The 19,281-nt window shown below is 41.9% G+C and overlaps 1 protein-coding gene across 1 annotated transcript in view; it reads right to left on the bottom strand.

Annotated features, from left to right (window-relative positions):
• LIMCH1 (LIM and calponin homology domains 1) overlaps nucleotides 1-7,895 on the bottom strand; it is a gene marked incomplete at its 5' end in the record, with an annotated part of 291,739 nt that extends 283,844 nt beyond the window's left edge. Inside the window, 2 exon segments of the mRNA XM_082267323.1 lie at nucleotides 7,834-7,877; nucleotides 7,880-7,895. Coding sequence (XP_082123449.1) covers nucleotides 7,834-7,877; nucleotides 7,880-7,895 — 60 coding nt within the window.
• Nucleotides 7,896-19,281: the final 11,386 nt, after the last annotated feature.

Below are 19,281 nucleotides of genomic sequence, written 5' to 3' on the forward strand. Positions count from 1 at the left end.
TGAATACGACCAATGTAAGTCTATGGAGAGGTGTTGCAACTGACCCACAAACCACAGTGACCAAATGAGGTATTTTCGGTTTGTTTTTAATTGAAAACTGAAATGTCTGAATTTGGCCACTAGATAGCACTAAATATCATAGGAAATTCCTATGATACTTATCGCCTTCTAGTGGTTAAATGCCATATTTACCATTTTAAATCAATAAACAACATTCGACCAGCACCGGAAATAGGACATCATCAGCGGTTTTCATAGTCCCATTCCCAGAGTACGAATATACTGTACGTTTACATGTATTTTCACTGGGCGAATTGCTATGCAAAAAAACTCTTCTGGTTTGTGTTTTTGACTGCAGTTTTATGTCAGAAAAAACACTAAACTCTCCTAAACATGTGTAGAAAAACGCTCTATATGCGCGCTTTTTTTTTTTCCTGCCAAGGGAACTGGCGTTTTTTTAAACCTAGTGTGCATGGAGACTAAAACTAGAAAAGCAATGTTATGAGCAGAGTAAGAATAAATACTGTCCTGTCTGAATGTGATCATTAAAATGAGATAGAGGACTACCACACGCTCATCTGGAAAGACACGTCTAGGCTGGATTATGCTGCCCTGATTACATTATCAGCTAATTAAAGGCAATTGTGTAATGGCATAATGACCTAACATACAGAGCTGAGAAGTTACATAATAATATTGAAGGATTTTCCAATCCATGCTATACATAGACCTCAAGATTGAGGGGACTGCACTCTAGAAGCAGATAATAATCCATTTAAATATATTTAGATCAGCCTTTCTCAATCTTTTTTTACCATGAAGAAACTCTTGAAATAACTTAAAAATTTAACTTGTGCAAAACTATTGCACAAAGAAGGTAAGTATGACATGTTTGTTATTTTAAAGAAAAAAAAAGTAGCTTTATCACTTTAATGATTTCTAATAATGGGAGAAAGGGGGGGGGGGTAAACAATGGGGGGGGGAAAGGAAAGACCCCCCCCCCTTTCTCCCATTATTAGATTGATCTAGGGATGGAGATGTGTCACCAATGGTTTCATCATTGTTACCTAACATGTTATTATGTATATTGGTACCACAATTTACAGGATATATTAATGCTCTGGGTTTTGTATATGTATTGTGCATGTTATTCCATACTGTTTCCGATCATTCCATCTTTCCACTCATGCCACAGGGAGGTGTGTGTCTCCCGTGTGGTCTACAGATGGGAACTGCGATGCGCCCCGCCCGCGTCCGTTCTTCTCTCTCTCCCCTCTGGCTGTGTGCCGAGGTGGGGGCGGGACCTTCGGTCGCGGCCGCGACGCATCGGCGTCACATCCATCCGTGCGGGGTTGACGTCACACGCTGTTGGCGTCCCCGCACGTGACTCCACCAGCGTTCATTTGAGGGAGACCGCTTCGGGCAACAATAGTTTGCCTGATGGACTCCCTCTATGCTGAACAGCTTTGTGACGCTGAGGGCCGTCTCCCGCCCAGTCTCAGCGTAGGTGCTTTCACTTACTTTATTCACCTGCTCCTATATTTTATTCTATCACTGTTACTTTCACAATTCAGTTTTTTAACTTGTGGGATTTGTTTTCTACCACTGGTGTCAGTTACTTCACCCTATTTATTTTTCACTTTCTGAAGATTTTCTTTGGTGTTCTAGGGGTGTCTTCCATGGGTACTTTTTAACACTTTTTATGCATGTTTTTCCATTGGTTATGGCTATTTCCTAGCTATACACTTTCACCTCATTTTCTGGTACCATCACTGGTTTCACTTTCTTCATATGGTTTGGGCTCCCTTTTTCCTTTACTAATTCATACTTACTAACCTTATATGTGGATCAATGGCTTGATTTATACATATATGCATATATATTTTTCGTACAGTGTCATGACAATTCTAAATCGAGCCCTTCAATACCTCTTCCCAATTTCTTCACCACACTATGGATCTTGTGCTTTGACTGTGTTTGTGGAGACTGCTCTCTCAGTTCCCATTTGGGACTCAATTCCGGGCGATCCCATTACCTGACTGACATTCGATATCATAAGTGTAAGTTCTTTTTCCTTACGCTAACAACATAAAACATTCTTTTATTTTTGATATCATACTACATTTGTATATATATTTTTTAGATGCTATGACCATGCCTGCTCCTGAAGAAGTGAATAATATTTCACGAAACGCGTCGAGCTTAAGAGGCAAACAATTTATCTACAAGCATTACCAGATATACTCGAATGTTCTGTAATATTTTCTTCTATGTTCAATTATTTGTGTTACAACTTTGTATCAATTCTATATGCAAACCCTTTTTACCTCCATTGTATTGTATCTATAACATTGTCAACTGCCATTTATACAATATTAAAACACACGATGTTAATTGATTCTATACCTTTTTTTGTGCTTACCAGCCTAGGTATATTGAACATCATATAACAACATCATGTGCCCATTGGCCATATCTCATACAAAGTCCCAAAATATTTTTGAGCACTATGTGCTCTATATATTCATGTATACACAGGGATGGAGACTCTAGGCAGGAGTCTCATATAAAGTCCCACCTACCCTTGATGTTTTCCCATTTTCCTCCCCTGTTCCTTTCCTCCCCCCCCCTCCCTCCCTTCTTTCCTTTCCTCCCCCCATTGTTTACCCCCCCCCCCTTTCTCCCATTATTAGATTGATCTAGGGATGGAGATGTGTCACCAATGGTTTCATCATTGTTACCTAACATGTTATTATGTATATTGGTACCACAATTTACAGGATATATTAATGCTCTGGGTTTTGTATATGTATTGTGCATGTTATTCCATACTGTTTCCGATCATTCCATCTTTCCACTCATGCCACAGGGAGGTGTGTGTCTCCCGTGTGGTCTACAGATGGGAACTGCGATGCGCCCCGCCCGCGTCCGTTCTTCTCTCTCTCCCCTCTGGCTGTGTGCCGAGGTGGGGGCGGGACCTTCGGTCGCGGCCGCGACGCATCGGCGTCACATCCATCCGTGCGGGGTTGACGTCACACGCTGTTGGCGTCCCCGCACGTGACTCCACCAGCGTTCATTTGAGGGAGACCGCTTCGGGCAACAATAGTTTGCCTGATGGACTCCCTCTATGCTGAACAGCTTTGTGACGCTGAGGGCCGTCTCCCGCCCAGTCTCAGCGTAGGTGCTTTCACTTACTTTATTCACCTGCTCCTATATTTTATTCTATCACTGTTACTTTCACAATTCAGTTTTTTAACTTGTGGGATTTGTTTTCTACCACTGGTGTCAGTTACTTCACCCTATTTATTTTTCACTTTCTGAAGATTTTCTTTGGTGTTCTAGGGGTGTCTTCCATGGGTACTTTTTAACACTTTTTATGCATGTTTTTCCATTGGTTATGGCTATTTCCTAGCTATACACTTTCACCTCATTTTCTGGTACCATCACTGGTTTCACTTTCTTCATATGGTTTGGGCTCCCTTTTTCCTTTACTAATTCATACTTACTAACCTTATATGTGGATCAATGGCTTGATTTATACATATATGCATATATATTTTTCGTACAGTGTCATGACAATTCTAAATCGAGCCCTTCAATACCTCTTCCCAATTTCTTCACCACACTATGGATCTTGTGCTTTGACTGTGTTTGTGGAGACTGCTCTCTCAGTTCCCATTTGGGACTCAATTCCGGGCGATCCCATTACCTGACTGACATTCGATATCATAAGTGTAAGTTCTTTTTCCTTACGCTAACAACATAAAACATTCTTTTATTTTTGATATCATACTACATTTGTATATATATTTTTTAGATGCTATGACCATGCCTGCTCCTGAAGAAGTGAATAATATTTCACGAAACGCGTCGAGCTTAAGAGGCAAACAATTTATCTACAAGCATTACCAGATATACTCGAATGTTCTGTAATATTTTCTTCTATGTTCAATTATTTGTGTTACAACTTTGTATCAATTCTATATGCAAACCCTTTTTACCTCCATTGTATTGTATCTATAACATTGTCAACTGCCATTTATACAATATTAAAACACACGATGTTAATTGATTCTATACCTTTTTTTGTGCTTACCAGCCTAGGTATATTGAACATCATATAACAACATCATGTGCCCATTGGCCATATCTCATACAAAGTCCCAAAATATTTTTGAGCACTATGTGCTCTATATATTCACTTTAATGATTTGTAAGCTGCAAAATATAACATTTTATGGAGTTTAATACTATCTATTGTTCAATGAAAATGAACGATTGGCACAGTACATTTGTGGTGAGTAGAGAAGTGCCAATTGGGGTTGACGTCAATGGGAGTTCTAGTCTCACACTGTGTTTTCTTTTTGAACACATGCGTAAGCTGCGTTCGAAAGGAAAATTAAGTGTTTGTTAAGAAAAGGCTGCATTTCACCTGCTTTGTCTGCAGTTCAAACATACCTTAGAAGGACATGCTAGAAACTCAAAGCAACGCAAGCAGGTCTGAACTGTCCTGTTTACTGCGCATTTCATTTTGAATGTGAATTTGCAGATCGGCATTTAGTGTGTGTTGCAAATGAACATAAAACAAAGGAAAACAATGTCCCTCGGTCATGAACCCTTAGCCCCCGTTCAAACTAAGGCGACCTGTGAGGCGACCTGGTCGCCTCACAGGTCGCCGTAGGTCGCCTTCCATAGGGAAGCTGCGGACCCGTTCTAATAGGAGCGACACAAGTCGCTCCGACTTAGAAAAAGGGTCCGGAGCTTCTTTGGGGCGACCAGGAGGCGACCGCCATAGACTTCAATGTTATGAAGTCCGTGGCGGCTGCTCCGAGGTAGCGTCGCGGTAGTGTGAATGGGGGCTTATGCACCTTTCACACTAGCGGACCGTTTAGATCCGCCTGAAAAACTGAGATTTTCAGGCAGGTCTGAACGGATGCCCCATGCATCTCTATGGGGCAGCGGAGACATGTCCGCTGACATCTGATCCGGTCCGTCAAATCTGGACGGATGGAAACCCTATTTTCCATCCTTCTAGCTGATCGGATGGGATCGGATGAGAACTGACAGGCAGTCCATTCCCATCCGATTCCCCCATAGAGAACAGCAGGGACCTGACAGCTCTGTCTCCGCACACAGCGCGGAGACAGAGCTGCCATCCACCTGCTCAGCGGGGGATCGGCGGATCGATTCTCCGCTGAAATAAACAGAGTCCGCCAATGGACTACCTTGTGTGAAAGGGGCCTTAAACTGATATTAAAGTCTCATTTTTTTTTTTTGTGAAAAATAACATGTTATACTTACCTGCTCTGTAGAGTGGTTTTGCACAGAGCAGCCCCGATCCTCCTATTTTGGTGTCCCTCACTGGCACTCCTGGCCCCTCCCTCCTGCTGAGTGCCCCAACAGCAAGTAGCTTGCTATGGGGGCACCCAACCTGAGCCACTGCTCTGTGTGCACATGCAGACACAGAGCCATGGCTCAGCCCCGCCCCTCTCTCCCCTCACTGGCTCACTGACTGAATGACAGCAGTGGGAGCCAATGGTGTCTGCTGCTGTTTCAGCCAATGAGGTGGGAGAGTCCTAGACAGCCGACACTCTTGTGCAACATCGCTGGATTGAGATGGGCTCAGGCAAGTATTAGGGGGGGTGGAGGGAGGCTGCTGCACACAGAAGGTTTTTTTACCTAATGCATAGAATGCATTAGGATTAAAAGATAAAAAACCTTCTGTCTTTAGAACCACTTTAAGATTGGTGGTCAGTGGGAAAAAGGCACCCTTATACTGTTACCCCCTGCAAAAGCTCTGGGTGAGAAATACAGATTTAGGATGCATTTACACTACTTTTTTTATACTATGTGCATTATAGTAATAAACCATAAAAAATTATATGTGTTGCAGTACGTTAGGATTTATCTTTATTTGAATATCAATACATACAGGGCTCAGTCACACTCGGGGTGCTCTCTGAAGTTCTTAACCCCTTGATCGCAGTACTAGCGCGTCACAACTACATATAATGCACAGTTGCAGGGCGCTTAAACAGTAGGCAAAATCTTTGAACGCATCACATTCAAAAGCAACAGGGGTTAAAAATATTGCCATGGCTGCGAAGCTGCTGAAGATCCAGTGTTTGTACATCAGTAATGTGTGCAGGGACCCTTGGACAAAATTCAGTAATTTATATCCACTATAGTAAGTGATTATATTTGCATAAAATACGGCATTCACTTTTTCATATTAGATTCTTGAATAAATGCATTGAGGTATGTAGATAAAGAACCTAGGTTTACTGTCTGTGAGTCGTTCAGCACCTCTAATACAGTAGATGTTACGGAATACTGTTGCTGTCTGAACCCTTCACCCTCACAGACACTTAAAGCGGAGTTCCACCCAAAAGTGGAACTTCCACTTTAATGAATCCTGACCCCCTGACATGCCACATTTGGCATGTCATTTTTTTTTTGGGGGGGGGGGTTAGTGGGTACCTAGATTTGACAGGTACCCGCTCCCAATTCCGCTTGGGCCACCTAGGCAGCTAGAGCGGAAGTTCTCTTCTCCCCCTCTCTCCCTGCACTCTTCTAGGACACGTCACAGGTCCTAAAAGATTGCTCGGCATCCACGTCATCCAGCACAAATCATGCATGCGCAGTGCGCACCCAGCTGCAGAGCCGCAAGCTGTCACAGCCGGGTGCCCACACTAGTGATGCCGGTGCCACGAAAAGGAGAGGGAGAGAACTGAAGCTTCGGGTGGCCGCATCGCTGGATCGTGGGACAGGTGAGTGTGTGTTTATTAAAAGACAGCAGCTACACTTTTTGTAGCTGTTGACTTTTAATAAAACACAAAAACGCTTGGAACTCCGCTTTAGGAAAAGTATAGGATTTCCTGCCTTTATTTTGCTTTGCACAAACAAAGAATGGACTAGGTTTAAAAAATAACAAGGTGTGCATGACTTGGGAACATTTTTCCATGTCTTGACTATTGCAAAATGGCAAACTGATGAATACTGAATTATTTAGAGTAAGCAAAAGAAACATCTACTGCCCTGAAATAAAATGAATGCCTAGTACACACAATGGGAATATTGGATGAAAAAATAAAACGCATTTGGAAAGTCCGATTAGCTATTTGTTAGTACACAACTTTCGAGAGCCAATAACAGTTAATGCTAAAATTTACAAAGGGACAGATGTGAAAATGTTTCCTGTAAGATAACAGAACGAACGATTTTCGCGTAATTAGTGACCAAGTCCACGCATGGTCGGAAACAAAAGAATACATTACAATACATTACATCACTTCTGAAGTTGTTTTCGGTTGTATGAGTATTTCCGTAACATTAGTAACCTATTAAATTTTAACATAGGACTAGCATGCAAAAAAAAAAACACGGACGATCATTCGTCCAATATTCTCATAGTGTGTACTAGGCTGAAGCCATGTCACTTATGTTCCAGTATCTAAAGCCAGTATGTGAGTGATGTAAAAATGATAAGCACCCATGATATTGAGGAAATGACGCCTGGGAAGGTTCCATCAGTCTGTATGTAAGTAGGGTTCAAGGAATATCAAGAAAAAAAAGTCACCATGGTGTGCGATACTGGACTGGATACAGATGGTAGCAGCAGTATAGGAGGGCACTATGCATGCCACCTCTTTTAGTAGCACACACCAGGTAATGGCTGCTAACATGTATTCAGGTAATAGAAGCCATTTTACATACATTATCTGCCTATGTCATGGTCACTGGGCGATATAAAAGGAGAAATACTGCAATAATTATTGGTGTACCATTCATGTTAGGGGGACAGAATGATAATGAGCATACAAGCAAACTTACCAAACCAGCAATAGGTGTTGGTAATCGGTTTATCTTCTTTATAAGCCCTGGTTTAATTGCATTCAACAGCCTGCAAAAATAAATAAATAAAATAAAGAAATAAAGTACATACTTTAAAACCAATATCATAATAAAAAGGATAGATATTATTTTAAGGGCATTACAGAAAAAGAAAATACAGATAACTGATGCAAGCTTCTTCACAAAATGGTATTAGAAATAAAATAAAATTGGACACTCATAGGGTTGATGTGCATTGTAAATAACTAGTAAACACACCATGTGACCGGCCACTCCTCCAATCACGTGTTTTCTGCAGTAATATTTAGAGAACACTCCATAGAACACCTCAGACTCCACACTGTACACAGGGTTTATATGAATTACTCATTAAATGCAGACATGGGGCAGAATTAATACTTTGTGGTCTATTTCTAAAAAAAATAGCTGAGCGAATGTCCCAAACTTTCCAACATCCGTCACAAATAGCCCCTGTCATTTCTTATACTTAGGCATTTACAGTGTTTACCTCACCTTGGATTAAAACATTTAAAAACCCTGCGAATACAAAAAGAAAACCCCTACCTGCTGATCCTTGCAGATATGCACTCAGCATCTATTATAGGAACTGGAAGGTCTGATAAGAACCCCTAAAATTATTATTATTATTATTATACAGGATTTATATAGCGCCAACAGTTTGCGCAGCGCTTAAAATAAAATAACACTTCAGAGTGCACAGGGCATCTGAGAAGTTTTGATAAGGTCAAAGGGAATCTTTTACACTTCTAGAACAGATATAACAAAATGCTTTCAATGGTACACTTACACCAAAAAGAAGCAAATAGGAGAAGTTTATTGGGCAGGTTTACATATACTTTCAGACAACACCACTTTTGCCATACCTTTGTATAAGAGAAAACTAAATATAAAGTTAATATGAAGTTTCAGAATCGCCTGGATACTGTGGCTATAAAACCAGGAAATAAATTTTCTCCCTGTTTGAGTAGATTTGAATTAAGGACTAAATTCACCATTGGTGAAAAACCTTAGCATTTATACATTTTTCCCCCAAGGAGCCTGCAATGTCAGGCTCCTGCAGACAAGTCCTACAGGTTTCTGCCCAAACCATGGGCATCCGCATGGGGGGGCAAGGGGGAGCAAGTGCCCCCCCTGGAATCTCAGCTTCCCCTTTAAAGTAGTTGTTAAGCCACTTTATACTATCCTGCCTGGTCTGTTTCATAATCTTGTGTGTCCCTATGTCTGTGTTTAAAAAAAAATAGGCCGTTCTTTACCAGTTTTCAGAGCGCCCATCACGTGACCAGCCAGCTCTCTCCTCTCCCTGTATGACAGCTGCCTGCAGTGGGCGGGCCCGAGGATTCCCCGCTGATGTCAGTCAGGAGGGAGGAGAAGGGGAGGAGGAGAGGCCAAGAGGAGGAGAAAGGCGGCAGGTCACGTGATCGGCAATCAGCGCTCTGAAAACTGGTAAAGAGCGGCTTATTTTTCCCCTTTAAAAATAAATACTCGTGAGTCGCGGCTTGTGCGGTGACTGACATCAGCAGCCGCACGGACCACTGCCCTCAGCTCCAGGCCCAGGTGCTATCATTCCAGGAGAGGGGGAGCCCGGGGCAAGAAAAATGAGGAGAAATGTGGCCTCATGCACAGAAGCACAGCACATGACGTCACAGTACGTGCTGACGTCATATGCATGCATGCGCCGCCTGCACGAACCCAAAACAGAGAGGGTCAGCTTTGTTTTTTCATCAGGTTTCTCAAACCTTTGAATGCCTGTGCTTTATGTGACAATGACCAAGTTCCCCCCCCCCCCCCCCTTCATGACATTGTTAAAAAGGGGCGGGGCATGGTTAACCTTAAAATGATGCCCCCCCCGGAAAAAGTTCTGCGGACGCCCATGGCCCAAACCTCTGTGCGGAATGTCTGATTCACCCGCGCCTTTGCAGTTTTTTGAGCACTACAAGCCATCTGCCGCATAGTCTAGCTGATTTGGAAATGTGACTGGCTTGGAGCACATGACACCCTAAATATGGGTGTAACATGCTCAAAAGGTTATCCTTTGAGACCAACATCAACCCCCTCCATGTTAATCCCCTCTTACTTTCATAATTGTGTTAGTCACAATTAGGGTGCACACCCAGATTATTCTGCATTGTTCTTCTAGACTCCACCAGCTCTGCTACCACATGTCTGGTCCCACACTGCAAAATTTTCTACATCAATGGGAGCTGGCTGTCTCTTTCAGGTTCTTGCAGCCAGCCCCTGATGATGTGCCACCAGATCCGCTGTCCAGCTGCTTCATGTCCCTGTTCCTGCAGCCTACTGGGATTTGTGGTGGAGACCTACAGGAGCAGTACAGAGCTCTATAATGGAGGCTGGGAGGCGAGGTGGAGTAAAAAAAAAAAGTCAGCTTTGATGGGGAGAAGGTTAACAAATGAAGTGTTTTTAAAGTGAAGTTCTGCTTTAGGTACAGACTCATGAGAAGAAACCCACAACAACCAATGTATTAGGCAAACTGAACCCCGATTACTGAACTCATTAAAATAAAAACGTGTTTTTTTCTCTCACCTCTTTCCCCCTGCCACACTCTCCAGCCTGACCCCCCCCCCCCTCCCCTCCATTCCCATCACATTTCATGTCTGTGTGACACCCCCCCCCCCCCCCCCCCCATCCCCTACAAACCATTATTACTATATATGTCTCAGGATTCATTACAACTGGGATATGCTAGTTATGAAAGTTACTTACCTCTGCTTTGCTGTTTACTCATATATAATCGTTAATTGTACTCATATATATGACATTTCTGCAATGTATCTTTTCTAAACCTGTACGAAAGTTTCTGACTGTTATACCTTTGCACATAATCAATAGAGAATTAAAAATAAAATAAATAACGGTTTAATTTGTATTGGAGCTTCATAGATGGACTGTTTTGGAGAAATGAGAGGCAGATGGATTTATGGTCAAAAAAGAAACCCCAACACCCAAAATAAAATATTCCCTTTTACAAGTGACTTGTTGTGCAGGAACAGCATGGATTCAGTGTAAAATATTTTCAGCACCAATAACCTTAGCATCAAGGCATAGGACATTTAAGAGATTATATTTTAGGTAATGGCTGCACGCATTTTTTTTTTACATTGTTTTCAGCTCAGAAAGCCTCATAAATCCAATGTACTGACCCCAAGGGAAGGACTATTCAAAGTTGTGACATACAGTTACATTGAACTATATACACTGATAAAAAAAATAAAAAGGAACACTTTTTAATCAGAGTATAGCATCAAGTCAATGAAACTCCTTGGATATTGATCTAATCTGTTAAGTAGCAGAGGGGGTTGTTAATCAGTTTCAGCTGCTTTGGTGTTAAACAGGTGCACTAGATGGGCAACAATGAGACAACCTCCAAAACAGGAATGGTTTTACCGGTGGAGGCCGGAGGCCACTGACTTATTAATCCCTATTCAACTTTTTTGTTTTTCACTAGTTTTGCATTTGGCTAGGGTCATTGTCACTGCTGGTAGAGTGAGGCTATACCTGGACCCTATAGAGGTTGCACAGGCAGCCCAACCACTCCAAGATGGCACATCAATACATGCCATTGCCAGGTTTGCTGTGTCTTCCAGCACAGTCTCAAGAGCATGGAGGAGATTCCAGGAGACAGGCAGTTACTCTAGGAGAGCTGGACAGGGCGGTAGAAGGTCCTTAACCCATCAGCAGGACTGGTATTTGCTCCTTTGTGCAAGGAGGAACAGGGTGAGCACTGCCAGAAACCTACAAAATGACCTCCAGCAGGCCACTGGTGGGAATGTCCCTGATCACACAATCAGAAATAGACTTCATGAGGGTGGCCTGAGGGCCTGATGTCTTCTAGTGGGCCCTGTGCTCAGTGCCCAGCTTCCTGGAGCTCAATTGTCATTGAACACCAGAATTTGCAGGTCAGCCATATGTGGCCTTTGCTTTTCACAGGTGAGAGCAGGTTCACCCTGAGCACATGTGACAGACATGAAAGGGTCTGGAGAAGCTGTAGAGAACATTATGCTGTCTATATCATCATTCAGCATGACCGATTTTGGGGGTGGGTCAGTGATGGTCTGGGGAGGCATATCTATTCAGGGACACACAGACCTCTACAAGCCAGAAAATGGCACCCTGACTGCCATTAGGTATTGGGATGAAATCATTGGACGCTTTGTCAGACCCTATGCTGGTGCAGTGGGTCCTGGTTTCCTCCTGGTGCAAAACAATGCCCGGCCTCATGTGGTGAGAGTATGCAGCCAGTTCCAGGAGGATGAAGGAATTGATACCATTGAATGGCCCCCACGCTCGTCTGACCTAAATCCAATAAAACACCTCTTGGACATTGTGTTTCAGTCCATTTGATGCCACCAGGTTGCCCCTCAGTCTGTTCAGGAGCTCAGTGATGCCCTTGTCCAGATTTAGGATCAAATACCCCAGGGCACCATCTGTCGTCTCATTAAGAGCATGCCCCAACGTTGTCAGGCATGCATAGAAGCATGTGCGGCCATACAAACTACTGAGTACTATTTTGAGTTGCTGCAAAGAAATTTCAACAAAATAGACTAGCCTTTTGCATTGTTTTTTTTTGTAGGTTGAAAATTTTCAATTCCATCAAATGATTTGGCATCCTTTTGATCCTAACACATTACCCAGTCCATATCAGTATAGAAATCCACTATGATGTTTTTCCCCATTGAGATCTAATGTGTTTTCAAATTGTTCCTTTTCAAATGTTCCTTGAATATATATATATATATATATATATATATATATATATATATATATATATATATATATATATATATATATATATATATATACACACACACACACATACATTATATACACACAAATATATATACATACACACACATACATATATATCTATACACATACACACACACACGTATACATACACACAGTTGTGCTCATAAGTTTACATACCCTGGCAGAATTTTTTGATTTCTTGCCCATTTTTCTAAAAATATCAATGATGACACAAAAACTTTTCTTACACTCATGGTTAGTGTTTGGCTGAATCCATTTATTAGCAATCAACTGTGTTTACTCTTTTTAAACCATAATGACAACATAAACTTCCCAAATTATGCTGATCAAAAGTTTACATACCCTGGTGATTTTGGCCTGATAACATGCACACAAGTTGACACAAAAGGATTTGAATGGCTATTAAAAAAGGTAACCATCCTCACCTGTGATCTGTTTGCTTGTAATTAGTGTGTGTGTAAAAGGTCAATGAGTTTCTGGACTCCTGACAGACCCTTGCATCTTTCATCCAGTGCTGCACTGATGTTTATGGATTCTGAGTCATGGGGAAAGCAAAAAAATGTCAAAGGATCTGCGGGAAAAGGTATTTGAACTGTATAAAACAGGAAAGGGATATAAAAAGATATCCAAGGAATTGAGACTACCAATCAGCAGTGTTCAAACTCTAATCAAGAAGTGGAAAATGAGAGGTTCTGTTGAAACCAAACCATGGCCAGGTAGACCAACTAAAATTTCAGCCACAACTGCCAGGAAAATTGTTCGGGATGCAAAGAAAAACCCACAAATAACTTTAGGTGAAATACAGGACTCTCTGAAAACATGTGGTGTGGCTGTTGCAAGATGCACAATAAGGAGGCACTTGAAGAAAGATGGGCTGCATGGTCGAGTTGTCAGAAGAAAGCCATTACTATGCAAATGCCACAAAGTATCCCGCTTAAACTACGCCAAACAGCACAGAGACAAGCCTCAAACCTTCCGGCACAAAGTCATTTGGAGTGATCAGCCCAAAATTTTGCTTTTTGGCCACAACCATAAAACGCTACATTTGGAGAGGAATCAACAATTCCCATGATGAAAGGTACACCATTCCTACTGTGAAACACCGAGGTGGATCGCTGATGTTTTGGGGATGTGTGAGCTACAAAGACACAGGAAATTTGGTCAGAATTGATGGCAAGATGACTGCAGTATGTTATCAAAAAATAGCTGTGCATGGGACGTACTTGGACATTCCAACATGACAATGATCCAAAACACAAGGCCAAATCGACCTGTCATTGGGTACAGCAGAATAAAGTGAAGGTTCTGGAGTGGCCACCTCAGTCTCCTGACCTCAATATAATTGAGCCACTCTGGGGAGATCTCAAACATGCAGTTCATGCAAGACAGACCAAGAATTTACAGGAACTGGACGCTTTTTGCCAGTAAGAATGGGCAGCTTTACCATCAGAGAAGATAAAGAGACTCCTCCACAAATACCACAAAAGACTTCAAGCTGTCATTGATATTAAATGGGGCAATACACAGTATTAAGAACTGGGGTATGTAAACTTTTGATCAGGGTCATTTGGGTAGTTTCTGTTGTCATTATGATTCAAAAAGAGTAAACACAGTTGATTGATAATAAATGGCTTCAGCCAAACATTAACCATGAATGAAAGAGAAGTTTTTGGGTTATCATTCATATTCTCTGAAAAATTACCAATAAATCATAAATTCTGCCAGGGTATGTAAACTTATGTGTGTGTATATATATATATATATATATATATATATATATATTGTAAGGGATTAGCTCGGTGGTAGGCGTGGATGACCCCTTTGGGGGTGCGTTTTCACAGAGAGATAGCCGACAAGTGCTTGCAAACAAACAGTGTGGTTTATTAAATGGTGTTTTCTTCACCAGGCTGTATGCAGCAAAACATCCAAAATAAAATAAAAGACAAAATAAATCCTTGCCTCTGTGGGCGGCTACCTTCTCACAGCTGGAACCTACCTAAGAAGTCTTTCCAACCTACTGTTGGGCCGACACTGCTGATCCTACAGCAGACACTCAAATGTCCATTTGTTTGCTTTTCACACAGCACAAACATTGTCCATTGAACATGTCCCTTTGTTTTCTTTCACACAGCACATGTTCATTTATAACAGGATCCTTTACTCTTCAGATTCTTCACATTGAACATAGTTCATTTAACAGGTCCCTTTACTCTTCACACTCTTCACATGGAACACTTCTCTTCACACTCTTCACATGGAACACTTTGTCTTCTCACCTTTGAGACGTCTTCACTCGTGGTTACCCTCCTTAGCTTCACATCGCTGTAGGGGGTCTTCTCCCATGCTCACCAGCTTGTCGGGAGGCACACATCCGACTGTCCCCCTCTCCCAGCCCACACGGCGACAGGCGGCAGCAGTCCTTCTCCCATGCCCACACGGCGTCGGGAGGTACACGTATGTCTGTCCTCCTCTTCCCAGCTCACACAGCGACAGGAGGCAGCACTCAATAGATTTTCTCTGGACAAATTATAGAGTCCTTGATCTCCTCATTCTGAACAGCTGAATGGTTTTCAACTTCCTGCTGGCTCTCTCTGCAGCCAACACCCTATAGTATCAGTGAACTTTCAAAGCAGGTGGGAATGTGTCTCCTCTCAGTGACTACATTCCCAGATTTACCTGACTTCCTGTCACAATATATATACACACACACACACACACCCACAAGACTTTTAGGTGTGGTGGGAATGTCCCTCTTGGATGTGGATTAAGTACAAGCTAAGATTCCTCCTTAATTGTTGCAAAGTAGAAAAAGCAGCTGGATCTGGCACAGTCACAGTCACTAATTCAGTGCTGCCAATGTCATCCAACTCTGCTGGAAATGTTCTCGAAGGACGAATAGGAAACCATGATAACTCCCTCCGCTTTCTGAAAACACAGGGGAAAAAAAAAGTCTGATACGACGGGGTCAGTAAGCTTTGCATTCTTGGATATTCTCACAAATTCTAATCACAGCCGCAGCAACAGAACTGTCTAAAGTGTTGAGACTTCAATGTGCTGGAAATCATCCCAGGCAACGAAGGAAGGAAGGAAATTGCAACTGTAACACATTATAACAAGGCCTCTGGGCACAGATCACATTTTCCCCTAATATAATGACAGTACTTAAATGACCTGAAATTAAAAAGGACACTTTGCAAGGACAAAAAGACAAGTGGCCTTCTGAAAGTCTATAATATGTAATGAGGATTAGTAAGCAAACGATAACTCATGGTCCCCATAAATAAAACCTTCAATTCTTACTAATGAGATTTACAATCTCTCAGATCAAACTGAATGTGAACCCAACAAAAAGGTTTTACTTCACTATAAAAATAACAGAAAACCACATGTCACAGGCAACACCATACTTTGGATTTTGTTGCACTTGTTTATAAAGGGAATTACAGAAAAGTACACATTTTCCAAACTGTGGATTTTAAAACCTCAGAAATGAAGTGCAAGTAAAAGTGGCAAACCCCTCTTTTCTTTATGTTCACATTATGCAAAAACTCAAAGTTCAGCACTGATCATATATTGTTACAAAATCTATGCCAGCTGTATTTATTGTGTTTGTAAAAAGAACAAAAATGTGCACTCCGAACAACACCACCACCGCCAAGAGATACCAGCCCAGTACAACGAGAATCTAGGTTGACATTCCCATAAGAACAGGCCTCACCTTTTTTACTGTACATTCCCTCCCCCCCCCCCGCAAAGTAAATGCATAATGTGCTAGTATGCATCGCATACTAGCACATTATGTGACACTTACCTGCAAATGAAGCCCACGGTGTCACCGCTGGCGGCCGCATCCATCTTTGCCCCTCTTTCTTCCGGGTCTGCGGGCTCCGGCTGTATTACTGGCATGCGCGCGGGAGCATTAGGTCATCGGCTGCATGCAATGTAAATATCTCCTAAACGGTGCAAGTTTAGGAGATATTTACAGTACCTATAGGTAAGCCTTATTAAAGGCTTACCTATAAGTAAAAGTTTTAAAAGTGGGTTTACAACCACTTTAAGCTGCCACTGAATGATTCTCCACAGTAGCACTGGACAGTGCGATCATGTGAGATCCCCACACTCATAACAGTTATAATATGTCCTCTGTAAACACAACAGGTCTGATTTACTTAAACACACTCCAGGCCTTTTTCTGACAAAAATCTGTATTTTTTGCTAGAAAGTTACACCCTGTTCCAAATTATTATGCAAATTCTATTTAACCACTTAAGCCCCGGAAGATTTTGCCCCCTTCCTGACCAGGGGGTATTTTGCGATTCGGCACTGTGTGAATTTAACGGACAATTGCGCGGTCGTGCGACGCTGTACCCAAATGAAATGGACGTCCTTTTTTTCCCACAAACACAGCTTTCTTTTGGTGGTATTTGATCACCTGTGCGATTTTTTGATCACGCGCTATAAACAAAACAAAAAGAGCGACAATTTTGCAAAAATAACAATATTTTTCACATTTTCTTATATGAAATTCCCCAAAATAAAAATGTAAAAATCAACATTTTTTAACATTTTAGGCCAATTGGTTTTCTGTTACATATGTTTGGTAAAAAAAAAAAAAAAAAAAAAAAAAAAAAAAAAAAAAATCGCAAAAAGCATATTTTGATGCATTTTGGCTGAAATGGGCAGGAAAAACATGAAGACTAATTTTCATACAGTCCTGTTCACTGATGAGTGCCGTGCAACCCTAGATGGTCCAGATGGATGGAGTAGTAGATGGATGGTGGACAGCCACCCTGTTCCAACAAGGCTGGGAAGTCAGCAAGGCGGTGGTGGAGTCATGTTTTGGGCCGGAATCATGGGAAGAGAGCTGGTTGGCCCCTTTAGGGTCCCCAAAGGTGTAAAGATGACCTCTGCAAAGTATGTGGAGTTTCTGACTGACCACTTTCTTCCCTGGTACAGAAGGAAGAACTATGCTTTCCGTAATAAAATCTTTTTCATGCATGACAATCCGGGCCGGACTGGGAATAAAAAGCAGCCCTGGAAATAATTTCATACCAGCCCTATAGCATTATTATACTGGCCCAACAGCATATCGCCATTACTTTCTTGTTCATAGAAGGGAAAACCATGCTTTCTATAGCACATTGAAGAGTGTATTATATATAGATAAGACCAGTATGTTCTGGCAATATATGCTACAGGATAGCAACACAGGACAGGTGGTCAGAGGCTGTGCGGACATGGTACAGGAGATGTCAGAGGCTGTGCGGACATGGTACAGGAGATGTCAGAGGCTGTGCGGACATGGTACAGGAGATGTCAGAGGCTGTGCAGACATGGTACAGGAGATGTCAGAGGCTGTGCGGACATGGTACAGGAGATGTCAGGGGCTGTGCGGACATGGTACAGGAGATGTCAGAGGCTGTGCGGACATGGTACAGGAGATGTCAGAGGCTGTGCGGACATGGTACAGGAGATGTCAAAGGCTGTGCGGACATGGTACAGGGGATGTCACCACCAGGGAGAGGAGTGGAGTGGAGTGGAGATGCATTTAAAAATGGCGCCGCCCGGCACCATTACGTCACGGGACCTGCACATGCGCTGTATGGCCGAAAATGCCGAAGCATATACGGGAACACAGCAAAAGAAAGGGGTTCCCCTAAGGGGTTGGGACTTTTAAGGCACTCAGATTAGTATGAAACAGGTATAGATATAAGGTTTTTTGAAAAAATGTCAAAATTTTATTAAATAACAATAGAAGTCTAAAAACAGCAAAATATTAAACATGTACATAGGATATAAGCAGGCAGAAAATACAATACAGTACAGCTACAGAGACGTGCAATTAGATTCACAATCAAATACCCAACGCGTTTCGAAGCTGTTCGCTTCTTCTTCAGGGGTAATATAAAATATTGCACATAAATTTCTATAATAGAAACATAGAAGTATGTTTTCGCCTCTTTATAAGAATACCATCATCTAATTTTTAGGAAACAGCTCTTCCATATCTCATTTACACCTGAGCTTGCCTTTTGCTTGGACTCCAGCCGCACACAGCTTCCTATGGATGGGATTGTGTGAGTTCCACAAAATTTGAGAGTGGCCTACCCCTCTAGATACAGGTCTTTTTGACCCTGTAGGCATCTGTCTATGAACCATACCGCCTAGTGGACACACGGGGAGAGTGCCGAGCCTGCCGCATTGATTTTAAACCTATGCATGCAGAATTTCTCCCTATACAGACAGAGACTTTACAAGTATGTATTCACTCAGAACCTTCTTTCTAATAATATGTAAAAGCTATACAAAGTCTCTGAAGAAATATGCTGAGTTATATTATATATCTAATTGTTTCTAACATACTTCTATGTTTCTATTATAGAAATTTATGTGCAATATTTTATATTACCCCTGAAGAAGAAGCGAACAGCTTCGAAACGCGTTGGGTATTTGATTGTGAATCTAATTGCATGTCTCTGTAGCTGTACTGTATTGTATTTTCTGCCTGCTTATATCCTATGTACATGTTTAATATTTTGCTGTTTTTAGACTCCTATTGTTATTTAATAAAATTTTGACATTTTTTCAAAAAACCTTATATCTATACCTGTTTCATACTAA

Source organism: Pelophylax lessonae, assembly GCF_965119305.1.
Source record: "Pelophylax lessonae genome assembly, chromosome: 1".
Lineage (NCBI taxonomy): Eukaryota > Metazoa > Chordata > Amphibia > Anura > Ranidae > Pelophylax > Pelophylax lessonae.